This window comes from Haliaeetus albicilla, chromosome 5, assembly GCF_947461875.1.
Source record: "Haliaeetus albicilla chromosome 5, bHalAlb1.1, whole genome shotgun sequence".
Lineage (NCBI taxonomy): Eukaryota > Metazoa > Chordata > Aves > Accipitriformes > Accipitridae > Haliaeetus > Haliaeetus albicilla.
This window is the reverse complement of record NC_091487.1, coordinates 25757902-25783142: the sequence shown is the minus strand read 5'-3', so window position 1 is coordinate 25783142 and position 25241 is coordinate 25757902. Positions and strand designations below refer to the sequence as shown.

The following is a 25241-nucleotide window of genomic DNA, read 5'->3' as shown; positions in this document are numbered from 1 at the left end:
GAAACTAAGGCAAAACCTTCCAAAGTGAGACTGTGTTTGAGTTTTATTCCAGGTTTGTTCCTGCTCTGTTCCTTCCTGTGTGGGGCACAGCAAGTATCTGATCATGAGGTCAGGGCCTCTGTACTCATGGGTCTGTAATGTGCTGGAGCTCTGTGTCTAGAGCAGAAGTTTTTTTTATTACCTTGAGATCAAGACTGAATCTCAATTTCCAGCTCTCCGAGAACGTTGCTACATTGCTGGCTATTGAAATTCAGGTGCTGCACAATGACGAAATACAGTCTGGATGGAAGCAACTTGTGCAGCACACTCTGCTCCTGCAGACAAACTGCATTTTGGGGGCAGATGAGCAATGGTGAGGAATGGAGTGGCTGGGCTAGAGCTTAGGGGCAAGTTGCAAGTCTTGTTACAAAACAAGAGGCAAGAGGTAGAAGGTTTATAACTAGCAGGCAGATCACCTTTAGGCTTTGGAGGTTGTGTGCTCCTGGGGTTTCACCCAGCATGGGCCAAGCATGGTGAGATACATCAAATGGTGCTTTCTTCCTTTTGAATCTGTGCTCTGTCTTTCCACTCAGATTTCCAATGGGCTTTCCAACTGCTTGGTTAGCCCCAAGGTCTAATTACCACCCCCAGAGACTGGTATGTATCAGATTGTTTGTCTTTAGGGGAAGGAAAGGTCTTGCACAAGAACATAGAAATCCATTACAGAAGCAGGAACAAAAATCAAGTTCTGTCCCAGTGCTACTAAACTGTAAGCTCTGCTTCTAATCTGATGGTATGGAAAGGCCATACTGTGTGTTCTCTCGGCTCTTGCCTATGCTTCTCTCTACAGCTCTGACTGAACTCTTGAATCTCAATTTCCTGCTCTAAATCACCAAACCAACTTTTCCATTCTTCTGAACTGACTGTAGAGCCTAGAAATCCTTTTCGGAGCTGCCTGATTTACCCAGTAGCTAGACTGCCTCAAATGTATTGTCATTGTCCGTGCATCACTGTCAAGCTTAGATTTCCAGTCCTGCTCCATGGCAAACATTGAATAACCCTCCTCAGAAACATCATCTCCAAAATGAATGGCAGGATGGAGACAGCCATTTCTGTTCGTTGTCTTCTAGGACTAACTAATTGTTGCATTACACTGTCATCCAGCATAATTCCACTTACATCCTCATATCAGACCCTCATATCCATGTTTCAATTACATTCTTGGCTTATGATAAAATACAGTGTGACCAGAAATAAATCTGGGATGCTTCTTGCCCTGCTTTGTCTCAGAGGCAGTGTTGTGAGGTGATCATAAATGAAGAGGAATGAGGAAAGAAATGCTGATGCTCTGTGCAGAGGGATGAGAGGCAGGTACACAATGACTAATAAAGTAAAACTGGAAGGATTTGCATAGAGAGCCTGTGTTCGTTTTACAGGACATCTTATCCATCTTTCTCAATCCAGACCTACTGCTTCTGCGCTACCTGTAGTATGCTAGCTGGCAGGAGGAAGCAAAGGAGTCAATGCCATCTCTGAACTCCCTGGTCCCCTAAGCAAGGCAAGAAAGGGCAGGTGACATCCATCTCACAGACATGGAGCAAGACTGGCAGCAAAGGGAATGCTGCTAATGTCTGAACTGCTCCCACTCTCAGCCCTGGGCTTCAGGGAACGGGCCGGGTTATAAGGGATGCAGCACAAGGGATGATGACGTGCCTGGAGGACATATTGTGCCCGAAAGCCCAGCATTGCAGTCATGTCCTTGAATGGACAGGTTTCTCCTAATACTTAGAGCAGCATTGCTTTTTTCTGAAATGTGTTCTAATAAGTAGTGCTGGGCTCTCTAAGAGCCATCATGAGCTGGCTGTGGTCTCAGAGTCTGTGTGTGTGCAAAGGAGTGAGCAAATATACAGCATATGCAAACTGGTGGTGGTGGGAATATCTGGGCACTACAGCCTGTCCCTGGGTCAGTGGGGGGAACGTGGTTCCTGGGTGACCATCTCTGTGTTTGATTGCAGGGAATATTGAATACAGCTGCCCGGCCACCAATGAATGTGAGATCACGAAACGGAGGCGCAAGTCCTGTCAGGCCTGTCGCTTCATGAAATGCCTCAAAGTGGGGATGCTAAAAGAAGGTAAGACAGAGTCAGACTGAGAATTGTTCTCTGTCCCAACAGCACCTGGGACTCCAGGCCTTGCAGGATCTCCTAGGCTAACTACACACTTGCCCTCTCTGACTTTCCAAAGGTATCTTTTTACAGGCTTTGTAAAACAGTCAGGATGGGCAGTGACAAATAGGGCAGTCCAGAGAGGTGAGTGGTTCTAGTCAGCACCCTCATGCTAGAATATTACTTCTAGCACTTGCAAATCTGACAAATAACTGGACTAGCTGTACCAGACTGTTTCCTTTCCCAAAGGAACCCCAGGCTAGAGGGTGTTGCTGTTCTTCCCCCCCAGGTCATTTTGCAGTGTTGGGGAGGACAGGCTCTTGTGTGGTCATGACTGGCTTGGCTGGGCTTCATAAGGGAAGGATGGAGTTAATGCAGAGCTATGGCACAGTGTGCAAAGGAAGTCTGGCCATATTAGCACTCAGGAGACTTTCTGAAAATGGTGGGTAGCACAGGTTTGTCTGGGAGCTGTGGGTCCCCTGGCCTGCATGCTCAACCTGCATTGTGCTCAGCCTATTGATCTGTTCAGCGCTCTCTGAGCAGTGTTCAGCTTCTCTCCTGTGCTGCTTTTCCTTCCCCCACCCCCGTCTCCAATCCTTGTCCATTCAAGGTGAACCACAGGGAATTCAGTGGCAATTAAACACATTCTTATAGATTGACTTTAAAGCTTTGTTTCCCTTGGGTCCCTCTGGGAGAGGCAGTGAGGGGAGGAGGGGGAAGGAAGGAGAAGCGTTGCATGTAACCCTCTGCATTGCTGTACCTGGCAGAGCGTGGCCCCCTCAGTTTAACCACAAGGAACAGCAGCTGGCTGTGGTCTGCACAAGTCCTGTATGCTGGAGTCAAGATGCTGGGAGGCAGCTTGCTTCCAGGTCATACCGTCAGAGCAACTGGTGATAAATTGTACAATGTCACTTGAGCGTGTATTGCTTTGCACTAGGGCTCTCTCATTTCTTGAGAAGCAAGTTGATGGCAGACAGTGTTGTTAAGAATGTAGATTAGATGTTAAACCCGGTTCTGTTCCTTGATGGATGTGTAGTTTCTGTGGTTAAATATCTTCCTGCTAGAGCACACCAGTTACCAAGGGGAGGAGATGCAGACTTGTGTAGTCTGGCCCTCCCTGACCTAGGTGTAGAGATGGTAGAGTCAGAGAATCTTAATCCACTGCTGGGAGGGAGGCACCTACTTTTGGAGTTAGAGAGGGACCACTGGAAACTTGCTTATCTGCATGTGGTAGTTTGGGGAGGGGATACATCCTTTTACCCGCACGCCAATCCACACAAGTGACACTGGCTTTAGTGGGAGCACAGATTGGTAATGCACTCTAGCCTGCTCATATGAATCCCATAAAACAACCTTAAAAGCCTGATGTGGCTCCAGTCACTCTGCAGAGCAGCAGCATGGGTCCGGGTTTGCTGGCTGCCTGAATCTGTGCTGCCCTGCGTCCAAGCAGTTGAGCTTCTCGGAGCTGGCAGCTGGGGAAGCAGAGTCACAGGAGCTGGCGCTGGTGTGTCTGACTGTGTGGCCAGGACATTCTCTGCTTCCAGTTCTGGGATTTCGATGCAGTCTAGAGCAGGGTCCTGTGAAGGGTTTTGTGGCTTAGACTCCAAGTTGTGTGAAAACAGTTAACTCCTTCCAGACCAGAGTTAGGCTGGCAAGCAATGTAGGTTCGCTCACATGATGCTGTGCCTGAACTCCTGAGCCCTGTGGGATACTACTCATGGCAAACTGAAATTTGACTCTAAGGCTGCTTTTGTGCTGAAGTGTATTTAGTTATTCATATAGGGATTGATTTGGCATCATTAAAGCCACTGGGGAAGGGTGGTTTGCTATTGATATTAGTGTATCTGTGATCCTGCCCATAATATTTAGAGCTGTGGAATATACAGTGTAAAGATATATTGATAGTAATGGGATGCAAGAACACATGACAATATCAAGAAAGGAGACTACACTAGCAATCTGTAGATAGGACTCCTGTGTTCTAACACAGAGTGGTCAAGTGATGTTGGGCAGGCATCTTTTTTTCTCTTTTATTTTGCTCAATTTCCAGAGCTGAGAAATAAGGGTCATACTGCTTTGCTTTGCAAAAGGATTGTGAGGACTGATTAGTTAACTTTATGTGAAGCCTGGTGAAAGCACAAACTATTAGTATACAGAATTCAATCAATACACATCTTTGAAAGCTAAATCCAAAAAGGGAGAAAAATGGTTTTACAGTCTTTGGTCTCCACAGAGCCAGGAGTTTCTGGAAAGAACAAATCCATAATTGTTTGACTTGCTCAAAAATGCAGAATTGACAAGGGATTTTGGATTAGAAAAGGTTCATTGGTCTTTTCCATCTCTGATCTGTCATCCTATTAGCTCATCCATCCCTTTTCTCTGCCAGGGCAGGAGTGTTCCCAGCTGTACATTTCTAGTAGTTTAACTGTTTTTAAAAATCCCTGATGTCTTGGTTTCCCCAGAGGGCCTACTCTGCAGTCTCCAAGCACTCATTAGGATAAGATGTGTCTTGATACTTGAGCTACAATTTTTTTCCTTTCAATAGTTCCCCCTCCTACTTTGCCTCAGTATACCTCTCTCTTCTTGCTGGGGTTCATCCACGGCAGAAGGTTGCAAAGCCAGGTTCTTTCTCCTGCTTGATCACCAGGAGTTTGAAGAAAAATTGTCTTGTGATTAAAGGCAAGATCTAGAAAACAGTTCTTCTCTTGACAGGTTTCTCCTTGATGTCCTTGGCACTGCGCTGGTAACTTAGTAGGAATATTTCTGGGTGAAGAAACTGTCCTTCCTCTGAAGAACAGTATGCTATTCCATTAGTAACTAATTAAGGGGTTCATGATTTCTTTTTTTCTTTTCATTTTCCTGGTTATTGTTGACATACATGATGTACATACCACCTCCTGCCTTCTGGACATGTGGCTTGAGCCTCTTCTTCAGGCAGAGGACACCGGTATTCAAAGATGGCAAAAACAGCTAACCATGACTTCAAGCTTCTGCCTTACTCTTGAAATGCTCAGCTTGATGCTGCAGGAGAGACTTAAGCCTTCCCCTTAGGGAGTGCATATGAGGGTCACTAGGCATCTTCTCTCCTCCCTACATGGGCTGCAGCTAGGCGAACAGCTGTGCATGTAGCCCTTTAAGGTCTGGGGAGACTGCCCTAACACAGAAGTGCAGGTTATTCAGGCAATGCTGAGTGAATGAGGATCAGGGCAGGAAGAGAGCCAGTGGAGCAATCAATAGGTGTCTCAAATATCCAGGCCACTTTCTTTAAGAGAGTTCCGATCAATGCATTGCAACGAGGGAACTGCATGGACACCAGAGCTTTGCTGTCTCAGGTTCTCCTGGCATGACGCTGCAGGGCAGGCGAGACTTGCTGGGGAAAGTGGCAGGCAGAAAGCTCTGTCCACGGAGCCCAACTGGCTCAGATGTCTGAAGTGTTGGCCTGTCTGGCTGCCTGTCTCTCACTTTCCCCTTCCATCTGGAGTGTGCCCCCAGAGAGCATTAATTAGCCCCTTACTAGCAGGCTCAGATAGGAAGCTGCTGAATCTGGAGTCCAGGATTCCAGCAGACTCCAGTCCCAGCACCCCTGTGGAGAGGCACCATCCCCAGAAAACTTGTGCTCTGCTGCTCTTGGCCTTGCTGAAGCACCAGCCTGTAGGCAGCAGGAGATGGAGCATCTTCACAGCTTCTTCCAGGAGAAGTGCATACCCCCTGCTCTGCAAAAATCAGAGAAACCTGGGCAACGTGTGTGTCCTGGTTTCAGCTGGGATGTAGTTAACTGTCTTCCTAGTAGCTGGTACAGTGCTATGTTTTGAGTTCAGTATGTGAAGAATGTTGATAACACTGATGTTTTCAGTTGTTGCTCAGTAGTGTTTAGACTAGAGTCAAGGATTTTTCAGCTTCTCATGCCCAGCCAGGGCACCTGACCCAAACTGGCCAACAGTGTATTCCATACCATGGGACGTCCCATCTAGTTTAGGAACTGGGAAGTGGGGGGGGCAGGGATTCGCCGCTCGGGGACTGGCTGGGTGTCGGTCGGCGGGTGGTGAGCAATTGCCCTGCGCATCATTTGTACATTTCAATCCTTTTATTACTACTGTTGTCATTTTATTAGTGTTATCATTATCATTATTAGTTTCTTCTTTTCTGTTCTATTAAACCGTTCTTATCTCAACCCAGGAGTTTTACTTCTTTTCCTGATTTTCTCCCCCATCCCACTGGATGGGGGGGGAGTGAGTGAGCGGCTGCGTGGTGCTTAGTTGCTGGCTGGGGTTAAACCACGACAGTGTGATACTGCTGACCCCAAATGGAGAACATGATATCTACATACATGCCTAGCCAATGGGGATGGCCAGTGAAGGAAAACGTGCCCTGAAACTTGCAGAGGAGAAGCATTGCTCAGAGCTGGGCATCCCTGTCTTTCGCCACCCCGTTGCCTCTCTGCTCCCAGCACTGTCTGTCTTGTGCCCACAATGACCAAAGTGTAGCTCTTCAATTCTGGGCTCTACAAAGTAGATCTAGATCTCTCTGGCTCTCTAGCATGATGGATAGAGAAATTTCAGCCATTTGGCAGGTCTCTTTTAAAACCTCAGTATACCTTGTCAGTTTTGGGGAGAACATACCCTTGCCATTCACGCTCTAGCCACCCATGGCCTTTCTGTTCTACAGCAATTTGTTTGTCTTCAAGAGGTAGATGTAATTTCAGGTGACACATGGCTTGTGTAAGTGGGCTCAGAGGTTTGATTTTGGGCATTGGCTGGTTAAACATGACCTCACAGCGTTGTCCTCCACACCTCTGCTGCCTCTCTGAATTCACAATCCTGTGTGTCACCTTGCAGAACGGCACTGTGATGAGGACAGTGATGTCCGTCCTTCTCTGTGTGTCAGTGTGGTGAGTTGACCTTGGCTGGCCACCAAGTGCCCACCAAGTTGCTCTCTCACTCCCCCTCCTCAGGAGGACAGGGAGAGAAAATATGATGAAAAAGCTTGCGGGTCAAGATAACAACAGGGAGATCACTCAGCAATTACTGTCAAGGGCAGAACTCGACTTGGGGAAAATGAGTTTAATTTATTGCAAGTTAATGAGAGAGTAGGATATTGAGAAATAAAAACAAAAGTAAAAACACCTTCCTCCCACTTCTGCTTCTTCCCAGACTCAACTCAGTCATGACATTCACCTCCTCCCCCCTGAGCAGTGTAGGCAGATAGGGACTGGGGGTTTGTGGTTGGTTCATAACACTTTGTCTCTGCTGCTCTTTCCTCCTCATTCTGTTCTCCTGCTCCAGCATGAGGTCCCTCCCACGGGATGCAGTCCTTCATGAACTTCTCCAATGTGAGTCCTTCCCATAGCCTGTAGTTCTTCAAGAATAGCTCCAGCGTGGTTGCTTTCTACAGGTGTCATGGTTTAGGTTTAACCCCAGCCAGCAACTAAGCATCACGCAGCTGCTCACTCACTCACACACCCTGCAGTGGGATGGTGGAGAGAATCAGGAAAAAAGTAAAACTTGTGGGCTGAAATAAAGACAGTTTAATAGGACAAAAAGGAATAAAATAATAATAACAATAATAATAATTAAAAAATGACAATAATAATAATAATAATAATAAAAGAATTGGAATATACAAAACAAGTGATGCACAATGGAATTGCTCACCACTTGCCAACCGACGCCCAGTTAGTTCCTGAGCAGCGATCTGCCCCCCACCCCAGCCAGCTCCCCACAGTTTATATAGTAGGCATGACGTCCCATGGTATGGAATACCCCTTGGGTCAGCTGCCCTGGCTGTGTCCCCTCCCAATTTGTGCCCCTCCAGCCTTCTTGCTGGCTGGGCATGAGAAGCTGAAAAATACTTGACTTAGTATAAACACTACTTAGCAACAACAAAAAACATCAGTGTGTTATCAACATTATTCTCATACTAAATCCAAAACATAACACTATACCAGCTACTAGAAAGAAAATTAACTCCATCCCAGCCGAAACCAGGACAAAACGGTACAGTCCTTCAGGAACAAACTGCTCCAGTGTGGGTCCCCCACAGGCCACAGTTCCTGCCAGAAAACCTGCTGCTGCATGGACTCCTCTCCCCAGGCCACAGCTCCTACCAGGAGCTTGCTCTGGCATGGGCTTTCCACAAGCTGCAGATTACTTCAGGGCATGTCCACCTGCTCCTGTGTGGGGTCCTCCATGGGCTGCAGGGTGGATATCTGCACTACTGTGGTCTTCCATGGGCTGCAGGGGGACAACTTGCTTCACCATGGTCTTCACCACAGGCTGCAGGGGAATCTCTGCTCCGGTGCCTGGAGCACCTCCTCCCCCTCCTTCTTCTGTGACCTCAGTATCTGCAGGGCTGTTTCTCTTGCATTTTCTCACTCCTCTTTCACAGCTGCTGCACAGTGTTTTTTACCCTTTCTTGAATATGTTATCAGAGAGGCATCACCAGCATCACTGATGGGCTTAGCTTTGGCCAGTGGTGGGTCCATTTTGGAGCCATCTGGAGCTAGCTCTGTCTGACATGGGGGCAGTGTCTGGTGTCTACTCACAGAAGCCATCCCTGCAGCCCTCCACTACAAAAACCTTGCCACGTAAACCCAGGACAGTCAGTTCATGAAAGGGAGATGTTCTGAGATCATGGGAAGAGGGATGGAGATAATAGGTGAGGTACAATGGAACATCAAGGCCTCTTATTACAGAGCTCATCTTTGGGTGGAAATGACAGACAGGCAAGCAGAGGAGAGTCAATACTGGACATACCAAACTATACCATATCAAACGGAGCAGACTGGCTTTTGTCTGGGCATTTGGTCCTTTACTGTTGTGGAAGCCCTGCAGAATTTTTTCTTCAATGGATTCCCACTTGTATTGTTTCTAAAGCTGTGTTGTTCCCTGTTCTGTGCTGGCACATCTGCAGAGACCCAGATGGAGCACAGACAGTTCTGAAAAGGAAGTAAAGCCAGATCACTAATGCTTTAATGAAGTGCATGCACGTGCACTCATGTGTCACATCAGAGAGTGACAAACCAAATAGCAAAGAAAATAACTGCCTAAAAAAATCCCATCTAGGCATTGAGATGTCACCCATTATTCCACCAGTCTTTGAGTCTTGTTTTCCTTCTTAATAGGAATAATGTGTATTATGTTGCTGAAGATTGGTTGTCTCCTGCTCCTTGCCAGTGCTGAGACTTGTCTCCTCAGAGTCCTGCTCATGACTGAGGCCTAAGTGCAACTTTCTGAGACGTGTGTGTGGCTTCTGCCCAGTTTCTTGCAGATGTCGCTGGTTGGCTGCCAAGAAAGAGGGCAAAGACTGAAAGGGCCCTGGGGATGTGTCCTGTGGTAGACCAGGTATACCTTATTTCAGAAAGTAGAAGGTATTTCTGGAGTCCCCCAGATCTACATACATTTCTTCTGATAAAAGCAGGAGTGGGAATTCCCAGGATAGGAAACCTGCCCTGTACGAGGTGCTTTGCCCCACTCTGAATGTCTTTGAAGGCAAGTTGTCCTCTGGCCTAGCCTCCTGACTCTCGGAAGTCACCCAGCAGCTATTTCTTGTGTGGTGAAGGTGAAGTCTACAAATGCAAGGAAGGAAGGCAGAGGAAGGTAGTCTTGATCTGGATGCAGAAAAGGGAGGCTCTTTAACAGCAAGAGAGAGGTTAGGCAATTATCCAAGAAAGGCATATGATTTATTTTATCTACATGACTCTGTCTTTTCCCATAAGTGTATCTGCTGTGGTGTAGTAATCCCAGGTACAACCATTCCTTTCCTAGGCTTTGATCCTAATGCATTTCCATAAGAAATGCTAGAGAACATGTTAAAATTCAACAGGACACCCAAATTCTTTGTTACAAATCCCCTAAGCTCTTGGACTCCTATCTGTCTAATCTGATGTAGTAATTGCTGGAAGGTGTGCATACTGACACTGCAGGGCTAGGTGGTGAAATATGAATGAGAAGTGAACAGAGGAGAGCCACAAAGTTTCTTCAGCTCATCTTCCTCTTAATTGTTCCCCTTTCCCTCCTGTCCCCAGTGTCTTTGGGAATACCCTGCCTCCCAGGAATTTGCAACAACCTGATAACCCTTGTGCTGCCTAAGTGCCTGCATCTCTGTGAGTGGTGGATGTGGTCCCCGCTTCAGAGATGGTGAGCCTGTAATCTCCAGATTTCAGAATTGGCTGTCTCTTAAATCCATGTTCCTCCTGTTCAAGACCCTGGCTGATTAGGGAGCCCTGTAGCCAGTAGAACTTTCCTACTGTTTACTCCTAACTCTGCTGTTTCCCTTACCAGCTGCAGCCAGTGGCTGATGTCGTAAATGTTTCCCAAGGAAACAAATCTGTCTATCACCCTGGGCAGGCCTGGCTCTGTGATGTTATAAATTGAGTACAGTCATCTAGTATCTAAACAAGGGATTCCAAGCACTGGCAATCTCAAACTACTTCCGCTTAGTAACTTTGCCTTCATCCTTCACTAAAATTCAAATAACTGAATCAACAGCAGAGCTCCTTTTCAGCAACATAACCAAATGGAGGGTGTTTCATTTCTGTTTTCAAGTGAAAGAATCTTTCAATGGAGCAAAGTGTTTCCAGCAACCTCTCCCTCCTGCTCCCATCTCTGCTTCCAGACCATGTGTTCTCAAGAAGATCTTTGATTTCAGTGAAAGCTCAGCTGACATCCCTGCAATATGCTCGGGTTCTTGCTTTGTGCTTCCTGGGAAGGATGAGGGCTCCTCCGGGGATTCTGGGTAATTGGGTTAGTGGCCAGCTCATGTCAGGAAATTAAAAGGCAGCCCCGATCAGGTTGCTGCTGCATGCGTTTTAATGGCTTTGTATTTATAGAGTATTCTGCCTCCAGCCGGTGCCAGAAATACCGCTATTGGAGGCATCCAAATGAAAAAAGAGAATGAAAAATGATTTTTCTTTCTCTAAAATACCCCTGTGTTTAAAAACAGACAGGCAACCCCCTGTCCTTTGAAACAGGATCTCCAGGTGCAGTGAGTGGCATTTTGATGTCTATATCATCCACACCCAACTACTTTCCAAGGCATGAAATGAGCATTTGCAATGCAGCTGGAGCTGGGCTGGGTGATGGTGTGACACAGAGCATGTGCTGCCTTTGGCAGTGTGGTGGTGATTCTCCAAAGAGGAGGCTTGCAGTGGATGGGCTGTCCACAAAGTGCACGTTGGGCTGATGGCACTTTGTATCTGTTTTCTGACTGTAAGACTGGTGCATCCAGGACCCTCTTCACACCTTCTGCCATATCCAGTGGATTATGAATCTGTTTAGTTTGGTTCCTCCCATTCATTCTGAATTATTAATCTGCCTAGGTTCTTGCCATACCTAACGAAATCTCCATTCTATCAAACATGAAGTCCAGGCTCAATCAATGTACATCTGTGTGGGTTCAGAGAGGCATCAACTCTACACAGGTTTATGACAAACACTTTGTGCATTCTGTCACCAGAAATTGTGCTTAGTGCTCTTATAACATGTATAGAAAAGAGGAAGGTGATGAAAGCTGCAACCATCCAGTGATGTTTAGACCCCAACCATTGTGCTACAAGCTCTTAGGCAGTTCTGACAAGATGTTAGGTAAGATCCTCTGAAGTGAGCAAGAGTGGGGTGGGACTGAATGTATGTCCCACTGCTCTACAGTAACTTAAGGCATGTGTATCAATATTTTCACAGCCTCTGGTAACCCATGTTCACCAGTGACTCAGCTCTGCCGAGATTCTCAATCCCTTCCCCTGACTCACCTTTGAAGACTGTGCCAGCCCTTGGGCTGCAGGGTATCCTGAGAGGGTCTTTACTCAGAATTGCCTGGCACAGCTGTTCTAATTTAAGAATTAAATAATAAGTGGACACTAGTTCTTAGCATTGGAAAAGCCACTGCTGAGGTGAGGACTTCAGGAGAGACTTCAAGGCTGCAAGGCCCAAGCAGAGGTGCTCTAAGAGGCTGGCCAAGGCAGCAGCACCCTGTGTTGGTGGGTCTAACTCCCTCACCTCTGTGCATCTCCGTCACAAGTGGGCCTCTCTCCCTGCAGTGGTGGGGGCCTCTCCATTGTGTCACATATCTAAAAATTTGGTTCTTGATCCATGCTTGTGCTGCTCTACCTGTTCCAAAAGGCTCATAGACTCTACCTAACTAGACTAAGACAGAAAATTGGGCTAGAGAAAGCATTGGTTTGACCCTGCAGGGGTTCCCTTGGTAGTCAATAGGGAGAAATATCTGTCATCACTCCTCCTCAGGTAAGTGTCTGGCCAGTGAGATAAAGATGTTAGGTAAGATCCTCTGAAGTGGAGGTGCCTGCTTCTCTCTGTTGCTGGTCAAGGGAGCCCAGACGTGCAGAAGGGAGCTATCAAAGCCTAAAGTAGGGTGAGTTAAACCACACTGAGGGCTGCAGGTTCCTCTAGGCAGCAAACACCCCTTTGGGGATTTAGCTCTGAGCACTACCACTTGAAAGGTCAGCGAGGCTGGGGCTTTGTCATCTTTTAGGTCCTCTTGTGAAAGGCATCCATGGTCTTCTCCTGGCAGGCATGTGCCTGCAACTGTTCCTTTCACACAGTGCCCCTCAGGCTGTTTAGAGGGTTGGGAAGGGAGGCAAAGGAGAACACGTGCATGGACCACAAACACAGGGTGAGTGTGTGGATGTGGGGGCTATTACAGAGAGCTGAACAAGGTACTGAGGTATTCTTTATTCCCATCTGCCCTTGAAACCCTAGTTAATTCCTGACTTTCCAGGGTGATTGGGGGGCGAGGTGAGAGGGGCTCAGCATGGGAAGGAAGCTGTACATTTGAGAGACAGCAATGGCTAATGCTGCAGAGACGCCTCTGCAGAGCTGGCAGCCATGCAGCTGGCACTAGCAGAGGAGAAGGGTTGGTTTGCAAGCTGTGTGGGTTACACCAGATCCTGTATGCTTCGGACAATCACCTGGGACATGCTGCTTGTGTTTCTGTGTCTGAGGAGCAAGGATGCCTTGTGTCACTGCTCCAAGGCAAGTGACAGCCTCTGGTACCAGGTATCATCAGGCATCACAGAGCTAAACTGTGTCCAGGGACTCTTTAGCCAGACAGACAGCAAAGGAACTTTCCTGCCTCGCGCCCCAGGTTGGTTTCCCACCCTCCCATTGCAAGTGTCATTCCCAGGCTCGCTGACCTGCACCATGCTAGTGACTGGGTTTTTCTGACCATGCTGACCTGTGACCCTCAAGTTGCTTTCCTGTGTTTCAAACAGTTGGGTAATTGCACCAGTCATCTACCAAGAGATTTTCCAGGGGCTGGCCTCTTTTTGCAGCAGTATAAAACCTAATGGTATAAAGGAGTCTTTTCCCCTTCCCATGCTGGAATCTCAGAGTAACAAGAGAGCCTAGTCAGGTTGCAGCCTCTCCACTCTCATTAGATAGAGATGCCTTTCCCTATAGTCTATTTCTTTCCCCATCTTGGCAAGCCTAACTTTTATGGTCATCGCTGCTCTGTTTCCTTGATAGGCCTCCACCTGGCTCACTCATCCCATCGCCACATCCTGTTATCTCTCCTGAAGTTCAGAGCAAAAAGGGAGAGGGAAATTCTGTAGGAGACACCCTGGGCACAACCCTTCTCCCTTCCTTTCTTCTCTACTCTTAGCCTATGCCTTCCAGCTTCCTTGGGCAGTGCCAATCCATGTACTTTAGACTGCAGCTCCTGAGGACAGGGGCATCTCTGTTAGCTACAGAGCACCACCCAGCTCAGACCCTGGGAGAGCAAGCAGGTTGCATTGATGCAGAAATCGCAGCTCAAGGATTAGGTGGGCAGTGGGCACAGGACCCGGCTGGTGTATTGGGGAAGCTCAGCAAAAGCAGCCCTGTGAGCATTGCTCCCTGGCCAGCACTTGCCCTGTGTTCCCTTTGGTTGTGTCCTCCTTGGTCTAGACACATATTGTACCATGCAAACCCTGTATCTTGGCTCCTCCGTTAGCTCTTTTGGCAAGATAGATCTTTCTGTTCCTATCAATTCATGGGCATGTGATTGGACTCGATGGAAAGTGAGGTGAGGCTAGTAATTTGACACGACAGCTGATACTGGGCCTAGACTGCATTTCCCACTGGCCAGGGCTTAGCTTCACAGAGCTTTTAGGAGTATTTTTAGTCCCCAGAAAATAAAAGAGAAACTAAACCTGACTGTGTGCTGTCGCCTCTGCATACTTGGCTATTTTTACTTCCGACAGGCTTGGCCTGGGTCCAGCTTTAAAAAAAACTGGAATTATTTTACTTCCATTAAGAAAAAAAGCCCAAAGCCTGATGTTATCAAGTCAGCAAGGGGACATCTGATCCCAAAGTTGTCGGGCAGACGTCTCTCCGAGGGACATGTCAGAGAAATGCAGGGAGCTTGAACAGATCAGCAGATCAGCTCTCCCACTGCAGAGGCCTGGTGCTGGCACAGACCTCTTTGCAAGAGCGCTTGGAACACGAGTGGCACCCACAGGACGCTTAGAAAACTGACATCCCTACCCCAGGCAGGATGCTGAGCCGAAAAGTCCTGCCCAGCTCCTGGCCCTGCCCTCCTCCCTGCTAGGTCAGAGGGGGCTCAGGCAGGCTGGGGAGCCGAGAGCATGCTGCCAGTGAGCTGGGACACAATCCCTATGGTGGACACCGGGGTGAGCTCCACACCTAGGTCAGACGGAGTGCCAGGACTCTTACTCAGGATCCCTCAAAAGATAACAAGATTCAATGAACAGCAGTGCTTCCTTGCAACACAGGGGAGTGGGAGGAGAGGGGATGTTTCCAGCACAGATAGCCTTCATTTGTGAAGAAGCAGCTGCCAGAAAGGTAAGTTATCAAGGGGTGGTACCTCCCAAACTTTGCCCTATACTGTTGCATCTCACATGGTGTATGTAAACCCTCCCTTCTTTACTGCTCTAGCAGCCCCTCCTTGCTGATACTGTCAAGAAAAGGGGTCCAGGAATGCCTATGGTGGTGACAGTTTTGTAGGATGAGTGCCTTCTCTCCTGGGAACTGGCCAGTTGTGATCCATGTGAGAAATAGGTTTGTGCAGGAGCTGGAAGGCAACTGCTTTCTCTTGCTGCTGTCTTATTGTCAGAGTGGCACCAAATCCTATGTAAGGGTCTTCAGTACAGACCAGCTGCATCTTGTAAGTGGCTGCTGCACCTTGTAGTTAAAGCTCAGGTGGCTGCATGTTTGGTGTGAAATCCGCCCTTGGGATATCAGTGTATGTACCACTCACCCTTGCTCCAGCCCTCTCATCTCCCTTCTCCTTGCACTGTCTCACTTCCACTCATATCTCATTTTACATCTCCCTCCATTTCTTCTCTGCTCAGTGCTTTCCTTCATGCAGCTTCTCTGAGCTTACCCACTGCACCTCCCCACTCCATTTTAATGTCCTTTAGTGTCCCTTTCAGAGCTGCATTGTAACCAGCCTGCCTATCTTAAAATCAACCACTGAGGCAATGAAAGTATAACAGCAGGCATTAACAAGCCACCTGAATACCACAACTCAGTACCAGGTCCTGATATTTGGTCATGCCCTTTCCTTCCATCTAGATATGACCCATTAGGCTGTCAGATCTTTGGGGAAGGGATTTTGCCATGATGCTTGTGTCTGGAGTGTCACAGTCAGGGACTCGGGGTTGAAATGCTTTTGTTTGCTGTAGCACCTGCAGGTCACTGCACTCAGCAACTGGTGCTGGGATGTGCTATGTAGGGGTCAGCCTATTCACCAGCTCTGCGGCTGGAGCGATGACAACAGGATAGAATAGTGGCTCTGCAAATGCTGATTGAAAACATTTGCCTCAAGGAGTGTCGCACAGGATGGGGAACAAGAGGAGGACAAACACTTGTTCAAAATTAACGAGCCAAAGTCCTTGGGCAAACAGACCTCTATCTGCTCAGTGAGGGAAAGAGGGATGGAGGGTAAATCTCTCTGCGTCTCTCTTATCTTTTTTTAATGCACTTAAGTCCTTTGTGTCCTTATAATCTGATTGAGGGTCCCTAGCACAGCTGCAGCCCGTGCAGCCATCCGTCTGCCAAGCACTGGAGTATGGCATGCTTCTCCTTGGGAGAAGGAAACGAGCTCCGTCCCCCATTTCCTCCCTATCCCTCCTAGTGCCCCCTCTCTGCTGCTTATCAAACTGCATGGCAAAAGCATCCTGAGGGCTGTGTGTTGGTTTCTCCTGGGCTGAGAATGGCGTCTCCCTGCACCAATGACATTCTGCTCGCTGGCGTGAGGGAATGGACCCCACTATGACCCTTCTTCTGTGAGGGTCTTAGGGAGCTGTGATTCAGGCCTGAAGTCCTGCAGCCTGTTCTGGATTCCTCCATAATCTTTGAACAGTGTATTCCCGACCCTTTTAATTTTCACACCTGGTTACTTGGTTTACTGGCAGTTCCTGAAATTTGTGTCTCTCCCTCCTCTCCTGGCTTATAGGTAGGTGTCATGCATTCAGCAGAGTCTGGAATAGATGTCTTCTTTCTTAGGAAACCAGGGCACATTTATTGAAGGGGAAGAAATGATAGATGGAAAGGAAAATTTCCTACTTCATGCAGGACTTTATTAGTGCTGTTCCTCGTGGATCTCCCCAGATAATCTCGTTTGGGATTCCCTGGCTGCCCTTTCTGAAATCACTCTGTGGAACGTGTTGGCGCTCCCAGGAAGGAGTCTTGCCCACAGGCTATCTGCTGCTGTGAATGGAGGTAAAAGAAGCAATGGGCAACATCTTCAGAAACAGTACCATGTAATGGAGGAGAAAGGTAGTACTTGTGCTTAGGGATGTCAATGAATTCTCCACACAGAGTCAGAAATAGAAAATGGGGCAGGGGAAGGAAATTACTCAGTGTGATCTGAGTTCACGTATTTGGCTTCGTGTCTTTCTCTTCATCTTCAGTGTCTGCCATCCTCCCATAGCAGCCACTTGCAGCAGCATTTCCTTTGCTCTGGAGAGCTCCAGGCCTGCTCATTCCTACTTCTCCTGCTCAATGGGAGCAGCAGGACTCTTAAAGGGAAGCAGCTATGTAGCATTAATAACATCATGCCTATGAGCCTCTGTCCCCACACACCATGGCTTACAGGTAATGCAACCTAGACCTCCATGTGGGTGTTGCTACTGCCAGAGAGATTTTGCTGTTAGACTGTATAACTGAGTGCTGTTGGCCTGGTTGGTGTTGGTTATTCTTGCTGTTGGGAGGCTGTTGGTACTGTCTGTCAGTCAAGCTGGTTTGGGTGCTGCAGCCGTAAAGAGTATCAGGATCTAGATGTTGTGGCAAGTAATGGTTTCATGTGGTGCAAGTGGGGCTGGTGTGGTGGCATTGAAACGCACAAGTGACAGACATGTGCCTCTTTCTAGGGCAGAATATTTGTCAGCAGACTGCAGGTTTTTTCAGGTGTACAAGTTGTTCAAAAAGCATCACTTCAAAATTGATTTGGAGTGTTTGCTTTTAGTTGTTTGTGTTTATGTAGTGGATTGATTGCAAAATATTAATGGCTTAATGTGATTAGTAAGTGTATCACATAATTGGTTCCTGTGATCAGACTAGATAAACTTATGTGTTTTTCTAAGGAAGTACTTGTATAGTGTAAATTCAATTTTTTATTCTGTTTGAATGCTCCTACATTTACCTTGAAAGATTTTTTTTTTTTGCAATAGCTGTTTCTCCCAGCAAGAATGAGTTACCCCAATTTCATAAGAACTGATTACCAGAGACCATATGGCTGGCCAGAAGTAACTGACAATTGGATAAATATCTATGCCTTTTTTCACGATTTGTTTTTAACACTGTATTTTGTACTAATACAGCAGTTCAGCTGCTGGTCCTGGTCTATTGATGCTGCTATGGCTTTTTGCACAGTGACAGTAACTGGTGCTTCCCAGTCACTGGGAGCTGTTTTCAATGTGCTATTTGCAGTTTGATTCACTGTATTTTGAAAGAGCTGCAACAAATTCTTCAGTGTCTCCCTACTTCAGCTTTATCATTGCTTTATTGTAGTAAAGGTTGTTTCTATTTATTTGAGTTCTACTTTTATTACAGTTGCCTTACTTGATCAAGGCTGAAACATCTTTGTTGAATTGATAGTTCATAATCTATTTGCTATATGTCACTTTTCTCAAATATAAACAGTGAGAGATCACAGAACATTTAACTTCTCATTTTTAAGAACAATCTAAAAGCTTATTTTTATAACTGCAGGTTTGATTGACATTTAAAGTCTTTCTTTTTAAAAGCAAGATCATCCAGAGGGCATTGAGGTCTGAAGCTTTTCATTTGCCCATCAGATTGATGGTGATTGAAGAGTTTGAATGGGTTAATTTCTGTCTTCATTAATGTTTTGAATAAAGTAAAGCTCACAGCAGCATGCTTAGAGCTGGAGGCAGTCTAGCTGGTATTATTGGGATTGCTGGGTTCAGCTGAGATCTCAAGTATTTGGGAGAGGGAAGCTCCCTGGAGTGTGGGGAACGTCTTACTTGGCAAATTTTAGCATCTGCTTGTCCAGGTTCCCCGTGGCACTAAGGAATCATGAGGATTTCTATTGTTTTACTTGCAGGTGTTCGTCTGGATCGAGTCCGTGGAGGCCGTCAGAAATACAAGAGGAGACTGGATTCTGAGAGTAGCACTTACCTGAGCTTACAGATCCCTCCCCCAGCTAAAAAGCCACGTACGTATTGGTCTTGAATTGTGGTCCTCTGAGCAACCACTAAGTTTCTTTTTATTGGTCTCCCAAAACATAAAATGGAACGGTTGTCACTTCTGATTCCCATATCAGTCACCCAAATCAGCACTAGGATTATTTTTCTTATGAACCTAGTGCAGGGGTAGATTAGGTATGCCTAAGGTACAGCCCAGGTGCTGTATTCATTGTACCTAGGGTTAAATACCAGACCTTTTGTAGGAGATTATGTGAATCCATTTAGTGATATTCTGATCTTTTCCTGTAACCAAGCTATGTTAACAAAACTGGTCCCATGCTGATTTCTCTCTTCCGTACTACCCATAGTTCTCTAAACTTTTCTACATCCCACCAGCTGATTATTTGTGCCTCTTCCTCCCCTTGTTGGACCTACCTGAGACAATGGCTGACAACCTTACAGTAACTTCCTGCTTTTGTCATCCCTGTACAGAGCTGGTTTGGCATAGGCAGATCACTACAGCTTGTGTAGCTGCAATAGTCTTCTGTTGTGACCAAAACCATTTCTGAGGTCCTATGGACTCTATAGTCGTGTCTCGTCCCAGCAAGGTCCTTCTAGAAATGGCTGTTATGACACCTTATGTCATGTGAGATACAACAACTTCTCCTTTGAAATGTGCAGTGACTAAGATCGTCTCCCACTTGCTGGTCGCTGAGCCAGAGAAGATTTATGCCATGCCTGATCCAACCATGCCAGAGAGTGACATCAAAGCCCTGACAACCCTCTGTGACCTGGCAGACAGGGAACTGGTGGTGATCATTGGCTGGGCAAAGCACATCCCAGGTAAACGGGGAATTACAAGGGTGTAAGCATGAACAGCAAAGGGAGCTATTATTTATCACTGTGCTTATCAGTTTTGTCTTCAACCAGGATTTTTACATATAGTGATGGGTGGAAATTACTGTCACAGAAAACTGCTTGTGGTGGGCTCTCATTGGTAACAAACTCCAATATAGCCTATGGTATAGGTGCAAAAATTGATGATGGGGGGTGTGTGTGTGTCCTGAAATTACGCAGAAGGCCTTGAGATGATACGATAAAAGTTCTTGGTTTTACCTGGCATTGAGTAGTACTGCAAAAACACTTGGGAAACAGCCCTTGGGATGGTACGGTGGACTTCAGTGATTTTGCACTGCATCAACATGACCTAGGTCTGTTGTGTTTATAGATGAATAAGTGTTATAGCAGTGACTGGACTTTACAGCTAATGGCAAGGCAGGTAGCCACCCTTTCTGTAGTGGGCATTCTTGCCCAGACTCAGGAGAGCTTTTGTCATACTGGATTCATCACAGAACAAGTCCCATTGGGATGGACAACATACTATTGTCAGTGAATCTCCAGGCTTCCATGCTGACAAATAACGAGGACAACTTATGGGCAATGTGACTGGCCTTGGAAAGCTCACTGACTATATCCAATGAGTGCCTGTATGACTGAGTGACGTAGCAACTGTCTCACACCTGCAGGTAGGATGGACCCAGGCTGAAGGAGCAGCCGTGGCCCTCAAGGGGGTTGTGGGGACAAAGATTTGGCCTGGGAAGGGAAAGTGCCTGGTCTCTAGTTCCCCCCCGCCAAAAAAAGATAGATTGGATTTGGGTGTGGAGAAGGTTGGCCAGGGAACTTAGGGGATGTCCTTGGGGTTTACGTGGCTGCTTTCCAAAGACTGCTTCAGATGCTCACTATGAACAGCTCACTACAGCTATCTCTTGCCTTCTGTCCCCCTTCCTTGTGTCAGGAGAATATCTGAGACTCAGCCACAGTATTTAACCCATACTGCACGTTTTCTGTGTCTCCCACTGCATGGGTCTGTGTTCTTTTGCTTTGCTTCTTGGCTTTAAGCTCTTCCTTGTTTGGTGAGGCATCCTAGCATGAGTGATCAGACAGTTTAGTTCTCCCATGTATTTTGTTTCTCTTTGTAGCTCCTCTTTTGGCTTTTTGGTGGCTGCTTTGCTTTTTTTCGGAGGGAGTATTTCCCCTGTGACTCAAGGGTTAGTGGTTTTCTTGGCAATATGGTATATGAACTGTTACGAGGTGGGACTACGAAGTCTGGAGAAACTTTTTCAGGACAGTGTTTCTGAGTAGAGGTTAATCTCAGTGGTGCCCTTCTTACACAAGAACTGCAGTATCTGCAGGGATTAGACCCGTCACTAGTGCTGGAATCCATCTGGGGCTGATTCATCACAAGCGGGGTTACAGTGGCGATTAGGGAACTCAGCCTGGATTGCTCTACTAACCCAGTACTTGGGGTGTTAACAGGAGTGGTTTTAATGCAATGCAATTAGCTGCTATGGCTGTCCAGTGAGGTGCCATTGTATGTTCTTCTAACCTTGGCTATTTCTGTTCGCACGGGGTGCCCTGCTGTAGTTTCCTAGCTTGCGGCTGTGGGATGAGCGTGGAATGCTCAGCTCTGAGTTCCTACAGAGTTTTTCAGCCTGCCATGGTGATATTATCCCAGAACAGGAGTATAGTAGAGACTACTCCTGCGCTGTGAAAGGGGTTCTTTCTCTCCTTTCTGAAAGGCAGGACATACCTGCCATCATCTCAATTTTCTCTGTGTATTTTCCTTTCCTATCAAAGGCCCTGCAACACAATAACAGCCATCAGCCTGGCACAGTTCAGACCAGCAGCAGTATTATAACAGGACTGTGTGCACAGGAGAGAGCTCAGGGGTTGTTACACAAGGGAGCAGTACCAAGAAACAAACATAATAAAAGACAGTTCATAAAAATGGAACAAAATACCCCACAGTTCTGAAACAAGTACGAAACATACTGAGTTAGGCAGCAAGGGGGCAGAGCAGGGCAGGGCCAGGAGGCTGCCAGGTGTCTACATCATCCATGCCCAGTATTTCTGCCTTCCAAGGATTTTGAGCAAAACAGGATATTGCTTCCTGTGTGCATGAATTCTTGGACAGAGAGGGATGGAGAAAGGAACAAAAGTCACATATTCCTGCCTTGTATTCGCACTGGAATTAGTAAAGAACAGCGTGACGTTGAAGTCATACCAACCCTTCAGGATCCCAGATGTCAGCACAAACTTCTGCCCCACAGTGTTAGCAAATAAACCCAGTTAAGCTTAAAGACACTCTCCTATGATAACAAGAAAGCATGATTTAATGGTGTTTAGCAAATGTTATTAGCTCAATAGCCTTATTAGCCACTAGCTCAAAAGCCAGGCTTAGCCAATGTGGAGTTGTCCCCTTTTGTATGGGGCCCCCTCCCCGCTACTCACCCTCCCCCCTGTGCTAATTGTCTTTGAACATCTACCTTTTCTGCGTGCCTTGATGCAGGGAGACAAGACTTCTCTCGAGGGGTGACGATGAAGGCTCTCCCAGGGTAGCTGTTGTGCTGTTCTCACTAGGAAGACGATAGTACTAGCACAGAATGAAATATGGCAAGTGGAGTGACAGCAGCTGTGTCTGGAGTGGCCTCAGATCCTATAATTACATCTCCCTTTATTACCTCTGCTAATGGCCCTCCAGGATGACAGAAATGATAATAAATTAACAGATTATGAACTCCACTTGCCACAAATTATGTGACTTTTTTTTTTTTAATTCTGGGAGCTCCCACTGCCAAACCACTGAAATAAAAAAAAAATTCACAAAAAATAAAAAACCTGAATGTCACATCAGCTATTGCAAATAAAGCAGCTTTTCTCAACCTGCACCTGGGAATGAGGGAAACATGCATGCAGCTCTATGCTAGAGACAGAGGCCCCTCTTTGGGGAGCCTAGGGATGGCAGTGGAGCGTTCAGCACTTTTCAGGATCAGACCTGAGAAAAGCAGCAAGAAACAGATCACTAAGGGCACTTTCTGGATGCTGTGCCATCAGACAGCTCAGGAATGCAAAAGGGCTGGATTCTAGCAATTCCTGGGAGCTGTAAGATGGCAAGGCAGTTGAATTTCACAACTAGAGGGTCTCCTATAAAAACAAGCCTGTGATTTTGGCCAGGTGAAATTAGCATTTACTGTTCCTGATCTCAAGTTTTATAGCATGGGAGACCCCAGGTTATATGATCTTCCCTTGTCTGTGCAGACTGCAACGATAGAGGCACAGTCCTCTAGCCCTTGCATTCTACATGTGTAAACACTGGAGGAAAAGGGTCCTGATTCTGTCAGACATTTCAAGTCCAGGCTTGGCACTGCAGCGCTCCCTCCCTTACACTCGCCTGCCGGAGCTGGAGTTGTTGGCTACCTGGGAGTGCTTCTGGCAAGGGGCTTTCCTAGGTGGGTAAGGCAATTGCAGCTGGCTCTTCTGTTCTTGGCACAGGGTAAAGCATGGTCTCTGCTGTGCAGTTCCCACCTGGCATGACTGCCTCTGGGAAAGAGTGATTAACAGAGATGCTGGATGTACAGTCTACTGCTAGGGTTAAGTCAATTTTTCTATTTTATTCTCTAGCAGAAAAGTGTGAGCCCTGTCTGTCCTGGATCCTCTTGCTCTACTCTATGACTGTTTCTCAATCTTTAACAAATTTCATTGGCAGACTGCAGTGAGGCGATGGCATAACCCCTTTTGTAATCCAGATGGGGAATGAAGATGCAGAAAGGCCATGTGACTGACCCAGAAACTGGACTTAAGGCAGCAGCCTAAATGCAGGGCTGTTCTCCATGGTCAGAGCTAGGAGAAGGGTGACCAAAGGAGAGATTCTGGGTGCTAGAGACCATGACAGTAGCTGTGAACATCACCGTTATCCCTGTCTCAGGGCTAATCTCATCAGTTCCCTGTGCAGCAAACAGACCTGGGGAGACGGGATCCCAAGCCTTTGAGCTGCATCAGCCTGCACTTGGGCTCAGTCAGGAGGGCTGCATTCAGGAGCAGCACAGTCTTGACTGCGGGAGGTAAGGGGCAGAAGGGTGAGGCAAAGGATGGGTCACCCCTGAAGTAGTCACAGCCTGAGCAAGGGGTGGGATTCACCAGGTGCAGGGCTATGTGGAGCACAGGCTGTGCTGTACGGGAATCAGTCTCACAGTCACAGAGCTGGATTTGCAGCTCTTCTCTCCAGTAGCCTGGACTCCTCTTTAGCTGTTCCCTCTGGCACTCCTCCCCAATGGTTTATTGATTCTTCCCTCCCACCCACTGCTCCCCTCAGACCTTGCACACACAACACGTGACAGCTGATTGGTATCTGTTAATTAATGTGGCCTGGGGCCTCTTTTCTATTCAGTGGCCTGATAAGGGAAATTGGATGTCCAAGGGCTGCCAGGCCATTATCACCCTTTGCTTCCCCTGGCAACACAAACACAAAACATGGCGTAGTGATAAATAAATACCACTAACCCACCCTTCTGCCTTCCCTTCCCCAGCTGAGATAGTGCAGATAGAAAAAGAGAACCCACAGTCAGTCAATATAGCAATCATCAGCTCTTTTGTTAATTGCCAACTTGATAACAAGAGAAATCAAATGATCATGGTGGCTGGCTACCCAGGCCCTGATGCGGGGCCAAGAACTGCGAGCAGGGAGGGCTGTGGGATAAAGGAGTCCCGCTGAGCCTAGCACACAGCCAGCAGGGCTGGGAGGCTTCTGCACAGAGGCTAATGAGCTCACAGGCCTCTTGGTGAGTCCTGAGGCTTAATAAGCATCTGGGGAGAAAACTGGCAGGGGAGGCTGGTGGAGCATTGCTCCCCCAGCTGAGGGGTGCCTGGGTGTCCCATTCTCTCACAGCCCTGGGACCCTTTACGTGCAAGGAGCTACCAAAAAGCAGAGTCCCTGCCTGTCAGTGCTGGGCAGGAGCTGCCTATGTGGGACTAACAAACTGTGTGTGGCATCCTTGTCTGTAACGGCTGCTGCACAGTGCCTGTCTCCCAGGATCTTTCATGGGCTGGCCTTCAAGGGTACCTGGTACAGAGGATGTAACAGACACAGCTTTCCTTCCCATGCACTTTATTTTTTTCCCCTCAAGGCAGACAGTCCCTCTGTGCTTTGGCCTATCCACTTTCTCAAGTGGATTCTGGGGCTGTCAGGGCCTATCTCCAGATGATGATTGCTCTTTCTGTATTTGAGGAGAATGACTTGGCTCACTGCTGGGTGCTGGTTCCATTGCTACCGGGTTTGGCTGTGATTTAGGTACTTGTATGGCACCATAAAGGTATTTTTGACACTGGGTAGGTTTGTTGGCTGTGAGGTGCAGAAAGCTGATGGTGTGGAGCTCAGGGAGTGATGAGGAATAGAAGAGGATTCTGTTCACAAACGTATTCAGCTTTTGAATACATTTTGGTGCTCTGTTGTGGCAGGACCTTTTCTCATATTGGCCAAAATGAGAGACTGTGGTATGCTTGTAATTCAGGCCTGTGTCGTTCCCTCCTATGCCATCAGAAGCCCTCTTTTCTGCCATCTGGAGCTCTTCTCTGCTCTTTGGTCAGCTGGGGCAGACTACGTAGGCCACAGTACAAAGCTACAGAGGAACACTGAGCAGGACAATGTGGTACAAAAC

The 25241-nt window shown here is 47.2% G+C and overlaps 1 protein-coding gene across 3 annotated transcripts in view; it reads left to right on the top strand.

The window, feature by feature from the left end:
• Window positions 1–25241, top strand: part of ESRRB (estrogen related receptor beta) — a 179706-nt gene that overhangs the window by 141232 nt on the left and 13233 nt on the right. For 2 of the 3 annotated variants that reach the window (XM_069783828.1, XM_069783827.1), the window contains 3 exons: window positions 1995–2111; window positions 18666–18776; window positions 19429–19590. In XM_069783828.1, coding sequence (XP_069639929.1) covers window positions 1995–2111; window positions 18666–18776; window positions 19429–19590 — 390 coding nt within the window. Of the gene's footprint in view, window positions 1–1994; window positions 2112–14704; window positions 14939–18665; window positions 18777–19428; window positions 19591–25241 lie in introns of those variants that run through there. The other variant, XM_069783829.1, reaches the window with a different exon arrangement.